Here is a 19,239-nt window from a genome sequence, read left to right as displayed (position 1 = left end):
AGTACCAATCACATCAAGAGATTTGAAGTGGGTTATTTCTATTCTCAATAAATAAAAAGCCATCAGAAAGCTCTATGAGGCAGCCACCAAGGAGAATGAAATGTTGGGTGAAAAGAAAGTGAAGGTGCAAACATCAAGAACATATTTTTTTGATAGTTTTAGTTTTAAAAAAAAAAAAATTCAGAAATAGGGTAAAAAATTGAGTCCCAACAAAGTTTTCAATAGAAATTTGTAAAGATGTACAGCTTGCGCAATCTACAAGCAGCACTGCTACGAGCCCTTTTGAGATCATTCAGCCTGTCCTCTTTTTACAACAGCTTACTTACGGTAGGATGATGTAGAAGGCATAATGAGATATGGAGAGGGAACAAGTCATCCGTGACCTTGTGTCGTCATCTTCAGCATGTTGTTATTCACCGCACGCCCAAATTCGGAAGTTACACATTCATTTTCTTTCAGCATCACAAGTTGGGTAATTGTACAGAAAATGCATGCCAATATATGCACCCGCCCGCGCACGCGCACTAACCTTAAAATTCTTGAAATCCTGAGCATGGATCATCAGTGCTCTTTAAAAAGGCACCAAATGGATCATCATCAATCAATCATCCCAAGCACTGTCAGCTGCACCCTCACTTTTAATGATTGAAGGAGCCATCATGAACCTATACTTATCCTCGATGTTTATACACGCGGGCCCCGTCACCTTGGACGGATCATTCCTGGCTTCCTTATGCAAAGCCGCCGCTGCCTCTCTCTCTTTCCTTCTCGCAGTCTAAATATCAACAGCACTAAGCTCGGTTAAAATATAAGAAAGATAACAAAGCGAAACATCATTCAAGATGTAATAACTACATAGCAATTCCATTCCACGCAGCAAGAAAAGGTTTGCATGGAGAGTCGTGTGGAGCAGAGAATGTGAGGCGATAGAAACACAACCAATCCAAGTATAATATTACAGAAAGAAAATATTAAAGTATATTAGAAAATAAAACCAATACCTTCCCTGTTGCAAAAGCCACCGTGTTCCCCGACTCAACATCTGCTATTGCTTTCTTTATTTGTGCCACGAGGAACTAAAGTAAGAAGGCACACCAGTCAAAAATTGAAGGGCTGGCAAATTTACGGGAAAGGAGCATAAGATAAGATAGGTGAAGAAGGTACCAGATCTTGATCAGTGTAAAATGAAGTGGCTTGGCCAGTTGATCCTGCACGGCCAGTCCTTCCAATTCGATGCACATAATCTTCCATTGTCTATATTGAGACAGCCATAACTGAAGCTTCAGGTTTGCTATTTCAGAAGGAAATTAATAGCAACTGAAATGATGAGGCTAATGAAATGCCAAAGATATGTATCACAAAGACTACATGACCGCAAGCTGACCATGATGTACCTCAAGGCATGGTTCTTGTTAGCCTCAACAAAAGATGAGATTTCAGGATACTTCTATAATCAAGATCACTACCAATGCTATTGTGAACAACAAGAATGGCTGGCAATCCATAAACCAAAGCAGGATTCCCGAGTTTTTCCAACAAAATAATCAATGAAATACTGCCAGGCTGTGTTCGTGGATTTAATCTAGCAATAGGTGATCAAAAAAGTTTCCACTAAAAATACCTTTGGGAGATCCAGATTAATCACATGAGCAACTCCAGTTACATCCAATCCGCGAGATGCAACATCAGTGGCAACCTGCACATGGATCGCTATAAGAAACATAGACAATATTGAATTTGTAAAAAAGGAAATTTAAAGAAGAAATGGGAAGAGGGAGGAAAAGAGGAAGTATAGAATAAATCTACAGCACATCAGAAACGATACTTTTTCTTTCTTTTTTTCAGGAAAAAAATAGTAAATTGTATTAAAAGGCACCAGAGGATGGTACATCAAAGAGTACACTAAGATAAACAGGCATGTGTGACAGAGCGAGTACAAGTGTATAGAGGACGGGGAGAGGGAACACGACAAAAAAGAGGGACGGTGATTAAGAGCATTAAATTTGATTCATTGGATAACTTCAACAAAGAAAGTAAGACAGCTTGAATACGACACAACTTAGGAATCTCACAAACTGAGTTATCTAAAACATGTGACGATATTGATACGAACATTTCCAAAAGCAAGCACTCAAGGTCCTTAAGTAATATAAATCATAATACCAAAATACTAGTAGAGCCACTCCTAAAATCACGCAGAGCAGCCTCTCTATCACTCTGACTACGACCACCATGAAGAGCAACTGCCTGTAAAGCTTGTGCTACCAAAGCTTCAGCAACTTCGTTGCACCTTGTCTGCATGCAGACCATATTCAAGTATCAAAACTTTACCTAAGATTGTAGTGTAAATAACAATAGAGAAACATAACTTAAAGTGCATTAAAAATATATAGCGTGAGGTGTACCTTCCTCTCCACAAACACAATAGTCAAGGGGAAAGGTTGATTTGATCTTTCAGCCTGAGAAGCATCCTCCACGAGCAGAGCTAGAAGGCAATCAATCTGCACCACATTAAATGCTTTCACAACAGTTTACCAATTTGATTAATCGATGGGTCACACAAACTTGAAAGAACAGATGTTACCTTAAAAATAAGTTATAAGAATATAACCATCCAAGTTAAATAATTTATGGTAAAAATATACGATGACATAGAATGGATATGCTCCAAAAAAACAGAATGGGACATTGTAATGTTTCCTCACTCACAAATCAGAGAGCAACAGTATCTTGTATCTTGATGATTAGACTCGATATTGTTCTCTCTATTACAAATAATGAAATTGCTTCAGTTACCAAAGTGGCAATGACTAAACCAGCAGTGAAGTTGATGGCATGAAGACACTAATTGTGATGCGCAAGCCTGCTTAGAAATGAGGAACTATATACTAGGTCCACATAAACCAATAAATAGAAAGCCAACCTTCAACACTGTATGTGAAACAACATATCTTCTACTGATGCACCAAAAGAAACATACCTTCTCGCTTTCAGAAACCTTTGTCAGAATTTGAGACACATTTGCAGTTGGGCTACTCACTTTTCCTACCCTAACTTGCACAGGGCTAGTTAAGTACTCCTGAAATTGAATAAAAACAAGGTAATTTTCACATTAACTTCTTTGTGGCAGGGTAAACTAGCCAATATAATCTTACAACACAACTTAATATTAATAAGTAGGAAATATCTCAAGATTTTCAACTCAAAATTGATAATAATTGCCAGCAAAACCAGCCAGATAGGCAAAGGGGAGGAAAAAATATAGTTGGCTTCTTTTAAAAAATTTAGTAAAAGCAAATACATGATTTGCAGCAGGATCTTTGAATGCCGTCATAAAACTCATCCTGGTGCTAGAATTTTGAAAGCTAAACATATAGACCACTGAAACAGAGAAACCATGAGACACCATACCAAATATGACAGAGAATATTAGCAAGATAGGATAAGAAGAACCATTAGACCAAATTGACCGTGTCTAGTATCACAAGAATGAAATTCAACAGTGTACTTTAAAGTGTGATTTTCATGCAACAATTCAAATTTTGGGATAGTATTTGTTTTCCAGCAACATTTGACCATAAGGAAACAATAAACCATTATCTGAAGATGCTCATGTTTGAAGTTTTGAAAAGATTATTTCCAGGGACTTGCAGACACACAAAACAGGAAGGAGGATCGATGTACATCTTAACGCCAAAACAAATACACCAAATGAGAAGGCTTCATAAATTAATCAAGTTCAGATGGAAGAAACCTGAAATAAAATCACCTTGGGTAATCAAAATATGAATTTGAAAGAAAAAGGTTACTGTCAAAAGGATATCAATTTCCAGGCATTGAGTTATTTTAAAAGAAAAAGTTTAACATTAGATATTCTACTCCATGGGCCAGGATTCGTTTCAAATGATAGCTGTTAAAGAAAATGAAGCACGGATCCATCAATATCTTCTAAACTATTCCCACTCTCCTCTTCTTGCAAGAATCATATCATGCTTTTAAGGGTAAATACAAACGGAAATAAGCAGGAGCTCTAACCTGTGTTAATGTTTCAATTTCCACAGGCATAGTTGCACTGAACAGCAAAGTTTGATGCTTTTCTGGAAGGTTGCGCATAACCTGAAACAATATGGAAGTGATTAATACATCTTCTTGTTGAAGATAACTGCAATGCTTGCAAGTGTAATAACACTAGTCATATGAAGCACTGTTCTATCTGCAGTTGAAGAATCCACTCAAATGACAATGATGCAGTGAAAGCATTAGAATCAAGCACATGTGCTAACTTTATCTAAAAAAAATAAAAATTCAACCACTCGCATGCATTTGCATCATCTGCTCACGGAAAGGTCAACTCAGATATCTCCCTTTAGTGTTGGGCAGATCAATGAGTTAGTTATAATGCTGTGAAGCTGGGGTTGCTTACCTGTTTAAATTTTTGTTAAACAAGGATAAAGTTGCAGTTCTTGTGAAAATGTTTGTGTCAACCGAAACCTATCTTGATTGCTTTAAACTTTAAAGTGTACGTATGTTATTCAGTAATAGATCATAACTAGCATGGTGTATACACTGTTGAGCATCAAATTGCAGAATCATGTACCTCTCTAATCTGTGGTTCAAACCCCATGTCAAGCATTCTATCAGCTTCATCCAGAACGATAAATGAAATTCTTGAAAGGGAAGTGTTTCCTTGTTGTAAATGATCGATTAATCTTCCAGGAGTAGCAACAATTACATCCACTCCTGCTCGTAGCTCCAACCTCTGTCACGGGATGCAGCGTAAAAAAAAAGGTATTAGGAAACTATATGAAAATCACATGTTACCATAATAATACTAGAAAACAGAGCATCAAGAGACATTCTTAGTTGCTGGCAAAGAACATGAAACTCTGTTATAGGAGTCCAATTCTCACAAAGATATGGAATTTCAGTAAAACTCCAACATGCAAAAAGTTTCTTTTATTCTACCTAACCACATGCAGACAATTCCAAGGCAACAGGCATGGATAATAACCCATCATTTCTAGTCTTTTAATGCACCTAGAAACTACAATCAACCATTAGAAGCCAAATGATCACAGCATTTTTTACCTGGTCAGCAATATTTGTTCCTCCCACCACGATTGCCGTTCTAAAGGACTCAAGAGATCTACTAAAACCTTTAACCTGAAAGATATGACAAAGTAGCTCAATATCGGTGCTTGTCAAGTATGTCTAACAAACCCATGTAAAGTTGCTATACAGAACAAACTCAAGTATAGACAGAAACCTCATGAAAATATGTTCCATCATTACAAATAAAGTCGATAATAGTCGTGACTCTAAAAAATAACCAAATTCAAGATGAATTTCATAGAGTTGCATTCATTGACGATAGTCCATAATTTCTATAAATGAAAAATATAAATAAAAGGTGACCGGAGTGACAGATGTGATCCATGAGTATATTATTGCTCTCTACTGCTGGAAAGCAGCTACCACACCTCTTTTTCAATCTGCTGAGCGAGTTCTCTTGTAGGAGCCAGCACCAATGCCAATGGTCCATCACCACGCCGAACAGTAGGTTGAGCCAAGCAATGCTGCAGATCAAAATATGAAAAATCCCAATCAAACTACACAAACAAATGCAATACCCCTAGAACACATCTACCAAAAGCATGGCTTTTAGCATTAATCTAATCACCTGTATCATAGGAATGGTAAATGCGGCAGTTTTGCCACTACCAGTTTCAGCACAACCCAGCAAATCCCTTCCACTAAGTGCAACAGTCATTGCCTGAGCCTGGATTGAAGTCGGCCTCGTATACTCATGATGTGCAATATCCTTCATGATACTTTGATGTAAACACTAACAAATATTTACAAAACCTCTTCAGTTTCACAAATTACTCCGTAATAAATAAAAAAATATTAATAAATTAAAAAAGAAAAAGAATTTACCATATCTTCAAATGATTCAATAGCTGCAGGTGCAAGAGGTGAACCCGAAGCAACACTAACATCTATATTAAGCCGAGACCGAATTTCTGCAATCTGCATTTATCATTACAGCCTCAATCATGTATTTATTTAATTAACGAATTGAATTTTTTTATTTTTTTCGAAATAAAGAGAAAAGATCACTACTAAATAAAGCATATTTTTAGTTCAATAACAACTTAAATTAGCAAAAATAAAAACTTGAAGAAGAAGAAGAAGTGAACCTGATCGGGATTGAAGCGAAGGACGCGGTCGGAGGGCGTCCAGTTAGGAAAAACAGGTTGAGGAACGGAGATAGTTCGGGAGAAGGCGCCGGAGCTCCGACGCGAGGGAGAGGCGAATGTGGTGGAGGAGGAGGTGTTGAAATTCGAAGAGGAATGGGAGAGGTTAGGGTGATCGTTAGTGTCAGTTGGAGGAACTGAGTGAGCTCTAGAAGCAGTAATGGTGGCGTTTGAGCTTGAGTTTCTCAGGTGAGGAGGAATATACGACATCGTTTTTCGAGCAGTAAAGACAGAGTGAATCAGTGAAGTGGAACTGGAAGGAGGAGATAAAAGAGATAGAGAGAGAGGGGGGGGGGGTTTTGGTTTTGAAGGGGGGTATTTTGTAAGCCCAAACTGTTTTCAGGCCCACATTTTCAGTGGGCCGTGTTGGATCATTTTCGATTTAGGTCATATTTATCTTTTTTTTAAAAGAAGTGAAATCAGAGTTTAATGATGGCTTTTAATTCATTGCTGCAGTATTAATTAAATAAAGTGATTATCATAATTATATGCAAATTTTTACATGATAAATTAAGTAATATACTAAAACGCGTAGGAAATTCATTGTAGCTAAAGCTTTTTTTTTTTCAGTTTTTTTTCGTTTTTTTTCTTGCTTTTTTTTTCGTTTTTGATTTTGTTTTTCTATAGCAGTTTTTTTCTTTTTGTTTTTTTTATATTTTTTTTTAACGCATAGGTTTTTCACTGTAGCAGTTTTGTTTTTTTTTCCTCGCTTTTGTTTCTTTGGTTTTTTTACATATAATGTATCGCTGTGCACACAGTGAAACACTTGATTTTTTTGTTGTTTTTTTTCTTTTTTCTTTTTTTTCGTTTTCCCTATGAGTTTTTTTTTTTGCCTTTTTCTTTGTGTTTTTTTTTCTTTCAATGAATTTTTTTTTGTTTAATTTAGTTTGTTAATGTAGAAAAAAAATTTAATTTAGTTATCATATTTTCATTACACGAATCTCAGTTTTTTTTCTATATTAAGCTGGTTGAAAACTTAACTTTGTAGCTTTTTTCAAAAAGAAAAAAAAAATATTATGGATTACTACAGTCTTTCCCTTGCATGATTTTTGTTTGGTTGCAATGTTTCCCCCACATGTTTATTTTTTATTTTATTTTTTATTTTATTTTTGCAATTTTTTTTTTCGTTTTTTTTTTCTGTTGCATTTTTTTTTCGTTTTTGGTTTTGTTTTTCTGTAGCAGTTTTTCCTTTTTTTTTCTTTTTTTTGTTTTTGTTTTTTTTACATGTTTTTTTTTAACGCGTGGGTTTTTCACTATAGCAGTTTTAGTTTTTTTTTTCCTCGCTTTTGTTTCTTCTATTTTTTACATATAATGTGTCGCTGTGCACACAGTGAAACACTTGATTTTTTTATTTTTTTTTCTTTTATTTTTTTTTTCGTTTTGCCTATGGGGTTTTTTTTTTTTTTGCTTTTTTCTTTGTGTTGTTTTTTTCTTTTAATGAATTTTTTTTTGTTTAATTTAGCTTGTTAATGTGAATTTTTTATTTTAATTTAGTTATCATACTTTTATTACACAAATCTCGGTTTTTTTTCTATATTAAGTTGGTTGAGAACTTAACTTTGTAGCTTTTTTCAAAAAGAAAAAAAAAATACTATGGATTACTACAGTGTTTCCCTTGCATGATTTTTGTTTGACTGCAATGTTTCCCCCAAATGTTTATTTTTTAAATTATCTTTGTTAAATTTATTTTTTTTAATATTGAGTTGGTTGAAAATTTAGCATTAGCTTTAGCTTTCCCCACGTTTTTTCATTATAATTATTATTATATTGTATTATATTATATGACTGTTTTTTTCTTTTGTTTTTCTTTTTAATTTTTTTTAATGAATTTTTTTTGTTTGATTTGTTTTGTTAATGTTAAATGTTTTTTTTTATTTAATTATCATATTTTCATGATACGAATCTCGGGTTTGATAGGTTAACCTGATTTAACGAGTTATTTTTTTTCATTTAGTTTAGTTTGTTAAAGTTAATTTTCTTTCTGTTTAATTATCAGATTTTCATGACATGTATCCTGGGCTTGACGGGTTAACTTGGTTTGATGGGTTAACCCGGTTAATTCTGGGTAAACCCGTCATTTTTTTTTTCTATTTAGTTATCAAACTTTCATGACGCAAATCTCAGGTTTTACGGGGTAACCTGGTTTAAAGGGTTAACTCAATTAATTCAATTTTTTTTTTCTTTTTCTTCATTAGTTTTTTTCTTTCTGTTGATTTTTTTTCTTTGTTTTTTTTAATTACTCTATTTAATTATCACACTTTTATTACACGACCTTATAGCCAGACCCACATCCAATATTCTTGGGTCTGGTGTTACTGGGTCATGTATGTTTAATTTTATTATTAATATTATAAATATTACTCTTAGGTCAGACGTTGCAGCCACCCAAGATTCTTGGGTATAACTTTGCTAGAAAAATCCAAGATTTTTCAATTTTTATTTTTTAAAATATTTTTTCTAAAAAAAATAACCCGCGGCATCGCGCGGTATCAAAGCTAGTATTTATTATTCCATGTTGCATACATAGGATTTTTTTTCAGTGTCAAGGACATAAAGTTTAAATAGTAATTGATTTTCAGTTTGTTAAAATAATTAAGATCAAATATAAAAAAAATGCTAGAATTCTCAATGATTTATTTATTATGAGTGCTTAGTGTTAATCTAAGTATAAAGAAAATATATATAAATTAAACTAAAAATATTATTATACCTTTAATAAGTAAATCTACATAAATATTATTTAACACAGTTCTTCGACATGAAATAATTACAATTTAAAAAACACACCACTTATCGACATGGTGCATTTAAATGAATTTATTTATATTAATTTAAAATTTTCAATCTAAAAATCATAAAAAGAAATAAGTATAATTAACCATTAAACTAATCTCCTGGGATTTTAAATAGGATGATATGAAAAGCTGTTTTAGGATACAATTCCCTGTGAATTCAGGCTTGTTTGATAAAGATTTTCTTCTCCGATATCTCTTCTCTTGCGTAGCAATTGAATATGATTTGTGTAACTTCTATAAACAGAAGTTAAATTGAAGAGTTAATTATGTGCTTTCATTCCAATTGATCTGTTTTTTATATTATTTTTTATGTAAAAATACATTAAATTAATATTTTTTTATAATTTCAATATGATTCTATAAAAAATAAAATAAATTATTTTAATTAAAAAATATTTTTTAAAAATAATCTACACCACTTAACCAAACCTCCATTAGCGCAAATGACAGCATAAGCAAGGAGGCTACGTATTGAAATTATAATATTTTTTTATAATTTCAATATGCTTGAGTGGCTACGTGATTTTTCTATATACTTCAATTAACTTGTTCATATTACTTTTTATATAGATTAAAATTAAGTTTTTATTATAATAATTTCAAAAACATATTTGTACCAATACGGTGTGTTTAAATAAATGGTTTTACATGCTAGTTTCAAAATCCAAATTTCAAGGAAGTTTAATTTCAAGTGATACTAAGCACTCGGCGTCTTTCAAAGGGCAGATAGGAAAGCGCGCGCACAACCGTACAGGAGGACACGAGGTGATGGAATGGACATGAGGTTTTTTGTTTTTTTATGTGTATAAGTTTCATTGTATTAAGCTACCCCACCTCGAATTGAAAAGTCATTTCAAGAATGTAAAGAGAGGGGAGGAGATTCTGTAACAAATGGCAAGCTCCAGTGGCCGACGCTACATGGTCAAGAGACAGCCAACCAAACCCTCCGACACTCAGCAGGTCCAAGTTACGGGGACAAGGGCTACACAAATTAATACAAGATTCTACTCATGTATTTTTTTCATAATTTAAAATGCTCTTAAACTTTGAGTGTCTTTGATATTGCGTAACTGTTTTGGGTGTAGTTTAAAAAAAGTTATTTTATAAAAAGTACTTTTAATTAAGATTGGTTTGAAAAAATAGGTGTTTGGTTAAAACTGTAGTTGAAATTAAGATTGAAGAAAAAAGTAATTTAGTGTGTTTGGTTAAAAATGCTTTTGAAATTGAGGTTATAAAATAATTTTAAAAAATATATATTAATATTGATGGTTTTAAATTAAAATATTATAGAATTAACTACTCCTATTACATCATGAAATAAATAATACTTGATATAAAATATTTTTTATTATTCCATTAAACTATTTATAATTCCATTACGTATAAAATTCAGCCGATAAGAACTACAATTTTTATAATTTTGTGAGTATGTAATAAAATTAGATAAAATATTATCAGGTATAAAATTGATGTTACAGTACGAGTGAATTTAATTCACTCTATACTAGTTTTTCGAGAAAAAAAATATTGTTCACATCACAATGCGAGTGAATTTAATTCACTCTAAACTAGTTTTTTTTTAAAAAAAAAACTATTAAAAAAATTAATACATTGAAGAAAAAAAACTGTTCATGTGAACAGAGTGTGTTTCACAGGTTGAAACTTGTAAAAAAGTAGTATTTTACTGCTTCCAAAAAATCATAATACTGCCGCATATAAATGGTAGGACCCATGTGTTTTGATTGTTTAACAATATGTAACTAAACAACTATTTCGTGTGTTTTTAAAGAAACACAAACGCTTACACGTAGCCAAACGGGCTCTAATTGAAGATGTATGTTTTTTAATATTTCAAGAATATATAATTTACATCAATTAGATGCATTTATGAAAAAAGATTCTCCAGTTAAATAAAGATTCTCCAACGTCTATCCAGTAGACATGTAATAAATTCTTGGCATTTGACATGGTTGGATGGATGTGTAGAGATCGAGATGGTGATGTTCATTGATGGAGAGTTATGACATAAGAAATAGGGTGGGCAAATGAGATCACATTAGCCCCATCATTCCAGGTGTTCTTAAACCTAAATTTTTATTAGCAATTTAAAATGAAAAACTAACTTAAACAATAAAAATCAAACAAATCTTGAAATTATGCTCGGTACAGAAACATCTCCCCAGCACCATACAAGAATGCTAAATGGAGAGCTACCACAGGGGGAGGAGGGCGGTGGTAGCTCAAGCAAGGGTGACAGTGCCGTTGGTGGGGAGTAGGTGTGCAATTTGTCCAAGTCTTTGTCCATGGTAGTAGGTGAGCTCTGTAACCGGTACTCGGTCTCCATCATCCATTACCATTTCACAGGAAAAAAAATAAAAATTCAATTTATTTCCTATTATTATAATGTTTCACGTTCAACGATGAATGCACTTGTCTACGTTCTTCGATTATTTTTTTCCAGGAAATATGACTGCCCGGAATCGGTCAAATGCCTTTACCTTTTCCTTTAACGTGTTTGTAGAAGTTAGGACGTTTGTTAATGCGATGCGGCATCATGAATCCATTGATAACACTGAATTAAAAGAATATATTAAAACAATTATTATCTTCAAATAAAAATCAAAACCGTCATTCATGGAATAAAAAATATATATTTTAATAGATGAGTAAGAGTTTGGAATCAAGGGGTTTGCTGTCCTTTGATCTTAGATTCGAGTCCTATGAAAGCTTATCTAATCGTTAACTTCAGGATTTTTAGGGATTAGTCGAGGTACGTGCAAGCTGATCCGGACATTTCATATTAATAAATAAATAAAAACTATATAAAAAAATTATAATTTATAACTCAACCATTGCGGTGACTTGTAAATCTCAAATCAGAGAAAAAGTTTACTTGCAACTTGGCAGCCAAGTTTGACAGATTCTACATGTTTGTGTATGTATGTGATAGGAGCGGTGTTTTAAGTCAATCAAAGGTTAATTTCATGTAATTTAATTTATAATTTTCTTAAATTATAATCACAAAACTATTTTAATATCAAAAACTCCTTCACATTAAAATAATCGGAGGTAACGTGGAGGTGAAAGGAAAGGGGCTTTGTACGGTTTAGGTGGGTAGATAGCATGCGGGAGGTGAACCTGACACGGCAGCAGCAGTTACGCCGTTAAGGGTGACGGGAGATTTTAGGCGGCAACTTAACTAACACCTGCGTTTGAAGGCTGACTTTTTGAGGGTGAGCGTGAAAGTTATATATATATATATATATATATATATATATATATATTTTATAAAGATAAATCATGTACTATATAGGTAATGGATAATAAATATAGTTTCACATGCTTTTTGTCAGTATACTTTACTTTACCTTTTCGAGATTAATTAGATCTTAACGTTTTTCATAATATTTTTTAAATTCAAACGGTTTAAATTTAAATTGAATGAACTAATTATTATTTTTTTAACTAAATTATTACTAAATTCAAAATTGATGTGTATATATATATATATATATATATATATATATATATTACTTTTCATTATCAAGTGATGTACAAAATTAAGATTCTATCCTAAATTCCCTAGAGGTATCTTAATTATGAGATGCACGTCCAATCAATTAAAACCACCAACCCACTTATATGGTAGGTTTGCCAACAAAGGAAGAGAATACAGCCTAGCTTATACAGCTAGCTATTAATGCAGATTAATCAATAAATTAAAAATTATGCAAAGCTATAAGGCATGATCGTGCTCCTTGACTTTTTTTTTTTTTTGTATTTGGTGTAAAGCTCAAATCACCCGTTTATATTAGGTATTTATACACCGCAGTCCATTCACAGAAGAAGAAAAAAATTACATTCCAAGCTCCGTTTTTTATACAATAAATAAATATTATTTTTCATTTTTTTAGCCATGTTGATGATAAACTAATTGAAAATAATTATACGGTGTTTGGTATATGTAAAGAATAATGTTAACAAAAGACAGATCAATCAATGATAATGTCCATGATTTACAATATCTATTCAGGAGTGTGGTTGCCGTTACTTTTTAAAATGTTTTTTATGTCGAAATATATTAAAATGATGTTTTTTTATTTTTTAAAAATTATTTTTGAAATCAACGCATCAAAACGAACCAAAAAATTAAATTTTTTTGAATTTTTTAAAAACACGAGTTGGCTCGGGTTTCCAAACGCTCTCTTCATTACAAAAATAGTCTCATAATACTCTCATCTCTTCACGGCTTATAAGCTGCTTTCCTTTCTCTAAGCTCATCTTTCCTTTGATCATAATAATTTTTCCATCAACCAAGTTTTTCAAGTTAGCCAAACATGAAAAGGTGAGAAGAACATTTTGTGACATGAGAAACTAACGTTGCTTGAATTCAAGATAGAAATTGACCTTGCAAGAAGACAAACTTATTCTTGGAAACACGTATTAATAAATACAAAGTAGTTTGTCACACTATGGGAGAAAATATCTAATAAAAGTAAGACCTTATAGTTTCAGGAGGTTAGGTTGATATTTAAAGAGAGATTTCTTTTATTAACTTTTTATAGGTTGAAATCTTGAAATTAATATTAAAAAGATTTGTTAATCCTTTTCTCTTGAATACTTTGGATTGATGTGAGGGATTCATATTTAAAACTATTATTAAATGAATCTTGATTCTGTATGTTTGATATTGTGTTTTTAAAATGTGTTTATCTTTAAAAAATATCAAATTAATGATTTTTTAATGTTTTTTAAAGATTTGAAAGTATTAATTTAAAAAATAAAATAAAATTATTTTAATATATTTTTAAATAAAAAATATTTTTGAAGAGCAGACTGCACCCTATACTTGATCTCAATTTTAAAGAGATTTTGAGAACACAAGAATTAAAAAAGAAAAGGATAGGAAAAAAAAAACTTTCTTGTTTGATAGCCTTATTACTTGAAGCTGAAATCATCATAGATTAGTGGCGCCCACATTACATCTTGTATAGAAATATAGAAAGGCCTGGCAAATTAATTAATATGATGACCATATGACATTTTCGGCCACCAACCCGCCTTACCTACTACTATCCATGATCATCAATGTCACTCTCCTACCACCTCAAATGTAACGCCGTTAACTCCCCCCCCCCCCCCCCCCCCCCCCACACACACACACACACACACAACCCTAGCTAGTAGCCACACGCTCCACCACCTAACGTGTGAAATTCAACTTCATTTCCTCTCTAATTTTTGTAGCTTATAAAACCCAAGCTCTCCTCGTCCTGTTGCTCCCATCCAACAACCATCACTCTTCTTACCTCAAAAATCCCCACCTCTTTCTGACAAAGAAACCAGTTCCAATATCATGGATCTCCTCCTCCTGGAGAAGACCCTCTTGGGTTCTTTCGTTGCCATTCTCGTTGCCATTCTCGTTTCTAAACTACGTGGCAAACGTTTTAAACTCCCTCCAGGTCCTATACCTGTCCCCGTGTTTGGAAACTGGCTTCAAGTTGGTGATGATTTGAACCACCGTAACCTCACCGACTTAGCCAAGAAATTCGGTGACATCTTCCTCCTTCGTATGGGCCAACGTAACCTTGTTGTCGTCTCTTCTCCTGACCTATCCAAAGAGGTTCTGCACACACAAGGTGTTGAGTTCGGGTCGAGAACAAGAAATGTTGTTTTTGATATCTTTACTGGAAAGGGACAAGACATGGTGTTCACTGTCTACGGTGAACATTGGAGGAAGATGAGGAGAATCATGACTGTCCCTTTCTTTACAAACAAGGTTGTCCAACAATATAGGTATGGCTGGGAGGAGGAAGCCGCTCAAGTTGTCGAGGATGTTAAGAAAAACCCTGAGGCTGCAACCAATGGGATTGTTTTGAGGAGGAGATTGCAACTCATGATGTATAATAATATGTACAGGATTATGTTTGATAGGAGATTTGAGAGCGAAGACGATCCTTTGTTTAACAAGCTCAAGGCTTTGAATGGTGAGAGGAGCAGATTGGCTCAGAGTTTTGATTATAATTATGGTGATTTCATCCCCATTTTGAGACCTTTCTTGAGAGGTTACTTGAAGATCTGCCAGGAGGTTAAGGAGAGAAGGTTGCAACTCTTCAAGGACTACTTTGTCGATGAGAGGAAGTAAGTTTCTCTCTTCCTTTCCTTTCTTTTTTTTTAAAATTTTTTTTTAACACATCGAATCTTGGCCATTAATTAGATTCTTAATTAATTAATCGAAAATAATCCTGAACAATTTAGTAATCTATTAATATTAAGTTTTATTATTATTATTAGTTCCCTGCAAATTCGTGCATTACTATTTTTAATTTTTTTTATGGGACTTAATATTCAGGCAACTAATCAAATCAATTCAAGTATATACTATCTGGCCTTAAAAGCATATTCTAGATAGATCATGATGTTAAGCATTAAAAAATATAATGTAAATACTTATATCAATAAAATCCCTCCTTAATATTATAATTCAACTCTTCTTTTTCTTCCTACTTATTCATCACTTACAGCGTCATGCTTAGGGAGTTTGATTTTGATGGATAACTAGCCGGCAGTTCTAGTGTCTGTTCTCTGGACTGGCAGCTTCCATGTCTTCATGGTTGTTGCCGTTTGGAATTTATAGTTTTGGCATTTTGTGCGCCTAGTTTTTTGGCATCTTGTGTGATTCTGCACATCGAGGTCTGTGTATATATACCTGTTTACTTTTGAAGAGTTAATCTAGATTTCTTATTAAAAAAATTAATTTAAAGTTAATCGGGTTAATCTATCGGGATAGTTTATAGCTTACGTTTGTTTTTATGTTTTAAATATATTTTTGAAAAATTTTTAATTTTTTTTGTTCACATTAATATTTTTTGATATTTTTAGATCATTTTGATGCACTATATCAAAAATAATTTTTTAAAAATAAAAAAATATTATTTTAATATATTTTCGAGTGAAAAACACTAACCACACTCTCAAACACACCTTGATTACAACCCGATTAAAAATTTAATTGATTTGGTTCAACCTATTTACCAGCGACTCGTCCTTTTCTTTTGTAATTGAAACCGTGATGATTCTGTTTGAAGGCCGAGTTAGGCAGAGATGGTAATGAATATTAATGATGTTGTTATTGTACAATAGGAAACTTGCAAGCACAAAGAACATGAACAATGAAGGGTTGAAGTGCGCCATAGACCATATCCTCGATGCTCAAAAGAAAGGAGAGATCAACGAGGACAACGTTCTTTACATTGTTGAGAACATCAACGTCGCTGGTATGCACTTTTACTACTTTACAGCCTGTTCTGAATTTAGTTGTTTTTTAAAATATTTTTTATTTAAAAATATATTAAAATAATATTTGTTTTATTCTTTAAATTTAATTAATATAACGCATCAAAATATCTGAAAACACTAAAAAAATATTAATTTAAAGAAAAAAAAAATTTAAATTTTTTCAAAAACATTTTTAAAACGAAAAAACAAACATAGCCTAAATATAATTTATTATTTTCTATACCTGACCAGTAGGTGCCGTATTATTTTCTATCCCTGACTAGTAGGTGCCGTTTCATGCTCAACTAGTGGAAGGGCATTTTTGCAAGTAAATTAACATCCAGTACCCAAATGTCAACCCTATGATAAATTACAAGTAAAATTTATTAATATTAAGAGGTCCCCCCAAGTAAGGTTAATATCTCAAATGCCAAGTGATAGGATTGAGTTAGAAGGCGTGTGGGTGTCGGTATCGTTTTCCATCACTTAACCACCCTAACTTCACAATCAGTGTTAATTTCCTATCTTTAAGGATATTACACAGACTGAACGGCCCTTTTCAAAACTTTTTAACTTTTCCTTGGCATAGGATGTTTTTTTATGTTTTTTTTTTTTCAGATCGAATGTATTGATATTTAAAATTAAAAATTATTATTTTAATATATTTTAAAATAAAATATATTTAAAAAATAACCATATGGCGGCGGACTGGGCTGGATTCAGATCTCATCCCCGTCCGTTGAAATCTCTCACTTTCTGTATATATAAAAAATATATACAAGGGGTTGAGTCAGAATTGGTGGTGTTAGGTTGCAAGTAAGAGCTGGACCACCACCCACCAGCTATGAGCTGTGGGGATGCCGACCGGTTTGTTTAAAATTATAATAGTGGTAGTGATTAAAAATATTTTTTTCTTTAGAAATATATTAAAATAAAATTATTTTTATTTTTTAAATATTATTTTTAATATCAGCACATCAAAACAATTTAAAATAATAATAAAATTTCATTTTAAGTAAAAAATTAATTTTTTTTTTAAATATAATTTATTTAATGCAGTTGAGGCACATGAGATCTGGTCCAACCACCTCCACTTTGAGTTGTTACTTTAGGCTTTTCAGAAAGTTTCAAATGTCATATGGCCATTATCCTTCTATTCCACGTCATAGTGTATTGTAGAATATATATATATATATATATATATATATATATATATATATATATATATATATATATATATATATATAGAGGGAATGATTTTCTCACCTTCCCCATGTTAAATAACATTTTTTCTTCTTCTCAAGAGGTAGGTGTGATAGTTAAAAAGATTTACGCCTTTCTCTATTTTTTTGAATTTAAAATTTAGAAGAAGACTTTGTTCATCTAAATATATTCTTGTACGGGTTGAATTCAATAGTAGATTAATTGGCTAAATTAAATTGATTGTCTTATGGAACAGCAATTGAGACAACACTATGGTCGATCGAGTGGGGAATTGCTGAGCTTGTGAACCATCCTGAAATCCAGAAGAAGTTGCGCCATGAGCTCGATACCTTGCTTGGACCTGGTCACCAAATCACCGAGCCTGACACCTACAAGCTCCCTTACCTTAATGCTGTAATCAAAGAGACCCTCCGACTTAGGATGGCAATTCCTCTACTTGTCCCACACATGAACCTTCATGATGCCAAGCTTGGAGGCTTCGACATTCCAGCTGAGAGCAAGATCCTGGTCAATGCCTGGTGGCTCGCCAACAACCCTGCCCACTGGAAAAACCCTGAAGAATTCAGGCCAGAGAGGTTCTTGGAAGAGGAGGCCAAGGTTGAGGCCAATGGCAATGATTTCAGGTACCTTCCATTTGGAGTTGGGAGAAGGAGCTGTCCTGGAATTATTCTTGCATTGCCAATTCTTGGCATTACTCTGGGACGTCTGGTACAGAATTTCGAGCTCTTGCCTCCTCCCGGACAGTCAAAGATCGACACCGCAGAGAAAGGTGGACAGTTCAGTTTGCACATATTGAAGCACTCCACTATTGTTGCAAAGCCAAGGTCCTTTTAATTTCATTTCACACTTTTTTTTTTTTTTTTTCTGGGTGTTTTGTTACTGTAAGACTGTTGAAGAAGAAAAGCGGGATGGTTTTGGATGCGGGATCCAGATGGAATTGTCTAATTATGATATAATGGGGGTGTCACTGTAAATCTATGAAGCTATGAACTCAGAAGGGATCTTTTTTTAAGACTCTGCAATAAGTTTATATTTAATTTCCTGTACCTTGGGCCTTACGCTGTGAATTCCCCCTTTTACATGGAGTCCACGAACAGTTTGGAAAGGAGCTCATATCGGTGTGCATAAGGATTTTGATTGAGCACCTTTCCATGCTCGTCATGAAATGTGTAACTCTTTGAAAACTCCATTAAAATCTCTATTTCTTCATCACTTGAGCATTACGTTCTTTTGTATACATTTCTGGTAAAACCTGTGCACATGACCTCTGATGTACTATGATCATGAGCTACTGGTTTGGGTAGGAAGGTGTCCCTTAAGACATCACGTGGTCTGCTAGTGGGTGCACAGGAGGCAACTATTGGAAGCACATGTCTGTTATGATTGGTTGTTTGTTATTTCTCTTCTAGTTTGCTGTTTGTTTCCTAGTCGTGTTAGTTTTTTGTTTCCTAGATTGTAGTTCTTTGCCTGGACAGTTTATCAGTGCACTTTAAAAACTTAAAATTAACATATAAAAATCACCTCACAAAAAAATATCATGAATAAATAAATGAAATGCATAGAATGAGAAAGAGATCTCAGAAAGGAAGAATTGTATTTAAAAAAACTGCCTGCAATTTCATATAATTTAATATATAGCCGGAGATCTTGTGCGGGCGAGGAGGAGAGCTAGAAACACCTTCCCT

The 19,239-nt window shown here is 33.1% G+C and overlaps 2 protein-coding genes across 2 annotated transcripts; one reads left to right on the top strand and one right to left on the bottom strand.

The window, feature by feature from the left end:
- Positions 1–170: 170 nt before the first annotated feature.
- LOC7464738 (DEAD-box ATP-dependent RNA helicase 20) lies at positions 171–6,536 on the bottom strand. The gene is made up of 14 exons (XM_002319394.4): positions 6,201–6,536; positions 5,938–6,030; positions 5,681–5,845; positions 5,481–5,576; positions 5,089–5,163; positions 4,598–4,759; positions 4,036–4,116; positions 2,981–3,079; positions 2,406–2,501; positions 2,164–2,295; positions 1,622–1,696; positions 1,165–1,254; positions 1,002–1,076; positions 171–775 (listed from the first exon to the last, which is right to left on the bottom strand). The coding sequence occupies exons 1-14, from the start codon at positions 6,465–6,467 to the stop codon at positions 602–604; spliced, it is 1,680 nt and encodes a 559-aa protein (XP_002319430.1). The 5' UTR covers positions 6,468–6,536; the 3' UTR covers positions 171–601.
- A 7,691-nt stretch (positions 6,537–14,227) lies between these two features.
- LOC7464737 (trans-cinnamate 4-monooxygenase) lies at positions 14,228–18,600 on the top strand. Its single transcript, XM_002319938.4, has 3 exons — positions 14,228–15,193; positions 16,196–16,329; positions 17,790–18,600. The coding sequence occupies exons 1-3, from the start codon at positions 14,409–14,411 to the stop codon at positions 18,386–18,388; spliced, it is 1,518 nt and encodes a 505-aa protein (XP_002319974.1). The 5' UTR covers positions 14,228–14,408; the 3' UTR covers positions 18,389–18,600.
- The last annotated feature ends 639 nt before the right edge of the window (positions 18,601–19,239 follow it).

This window comes from Populus trichocarpa, chromosome 13 (genome assembly GCF_000002775.5).
Source record: "Populus trichocarpa isolate Nisqually-1 chromosome 13, P.trichocarpa_v4.1, whole genome shotgun sequence".
Classification (NCBI taxonomy): Eukaryota; Viridiplantae; Streptophyta; class Magnoliopsida; order Malpighiales; family Salicaceae; genus Populus; species Populus trichocarpa.
The sequence above is the reverse complement of the archived record's forward strand: the minus strand, read 5'-3'. Positions and strand labels throughout refer to the sequence as shown.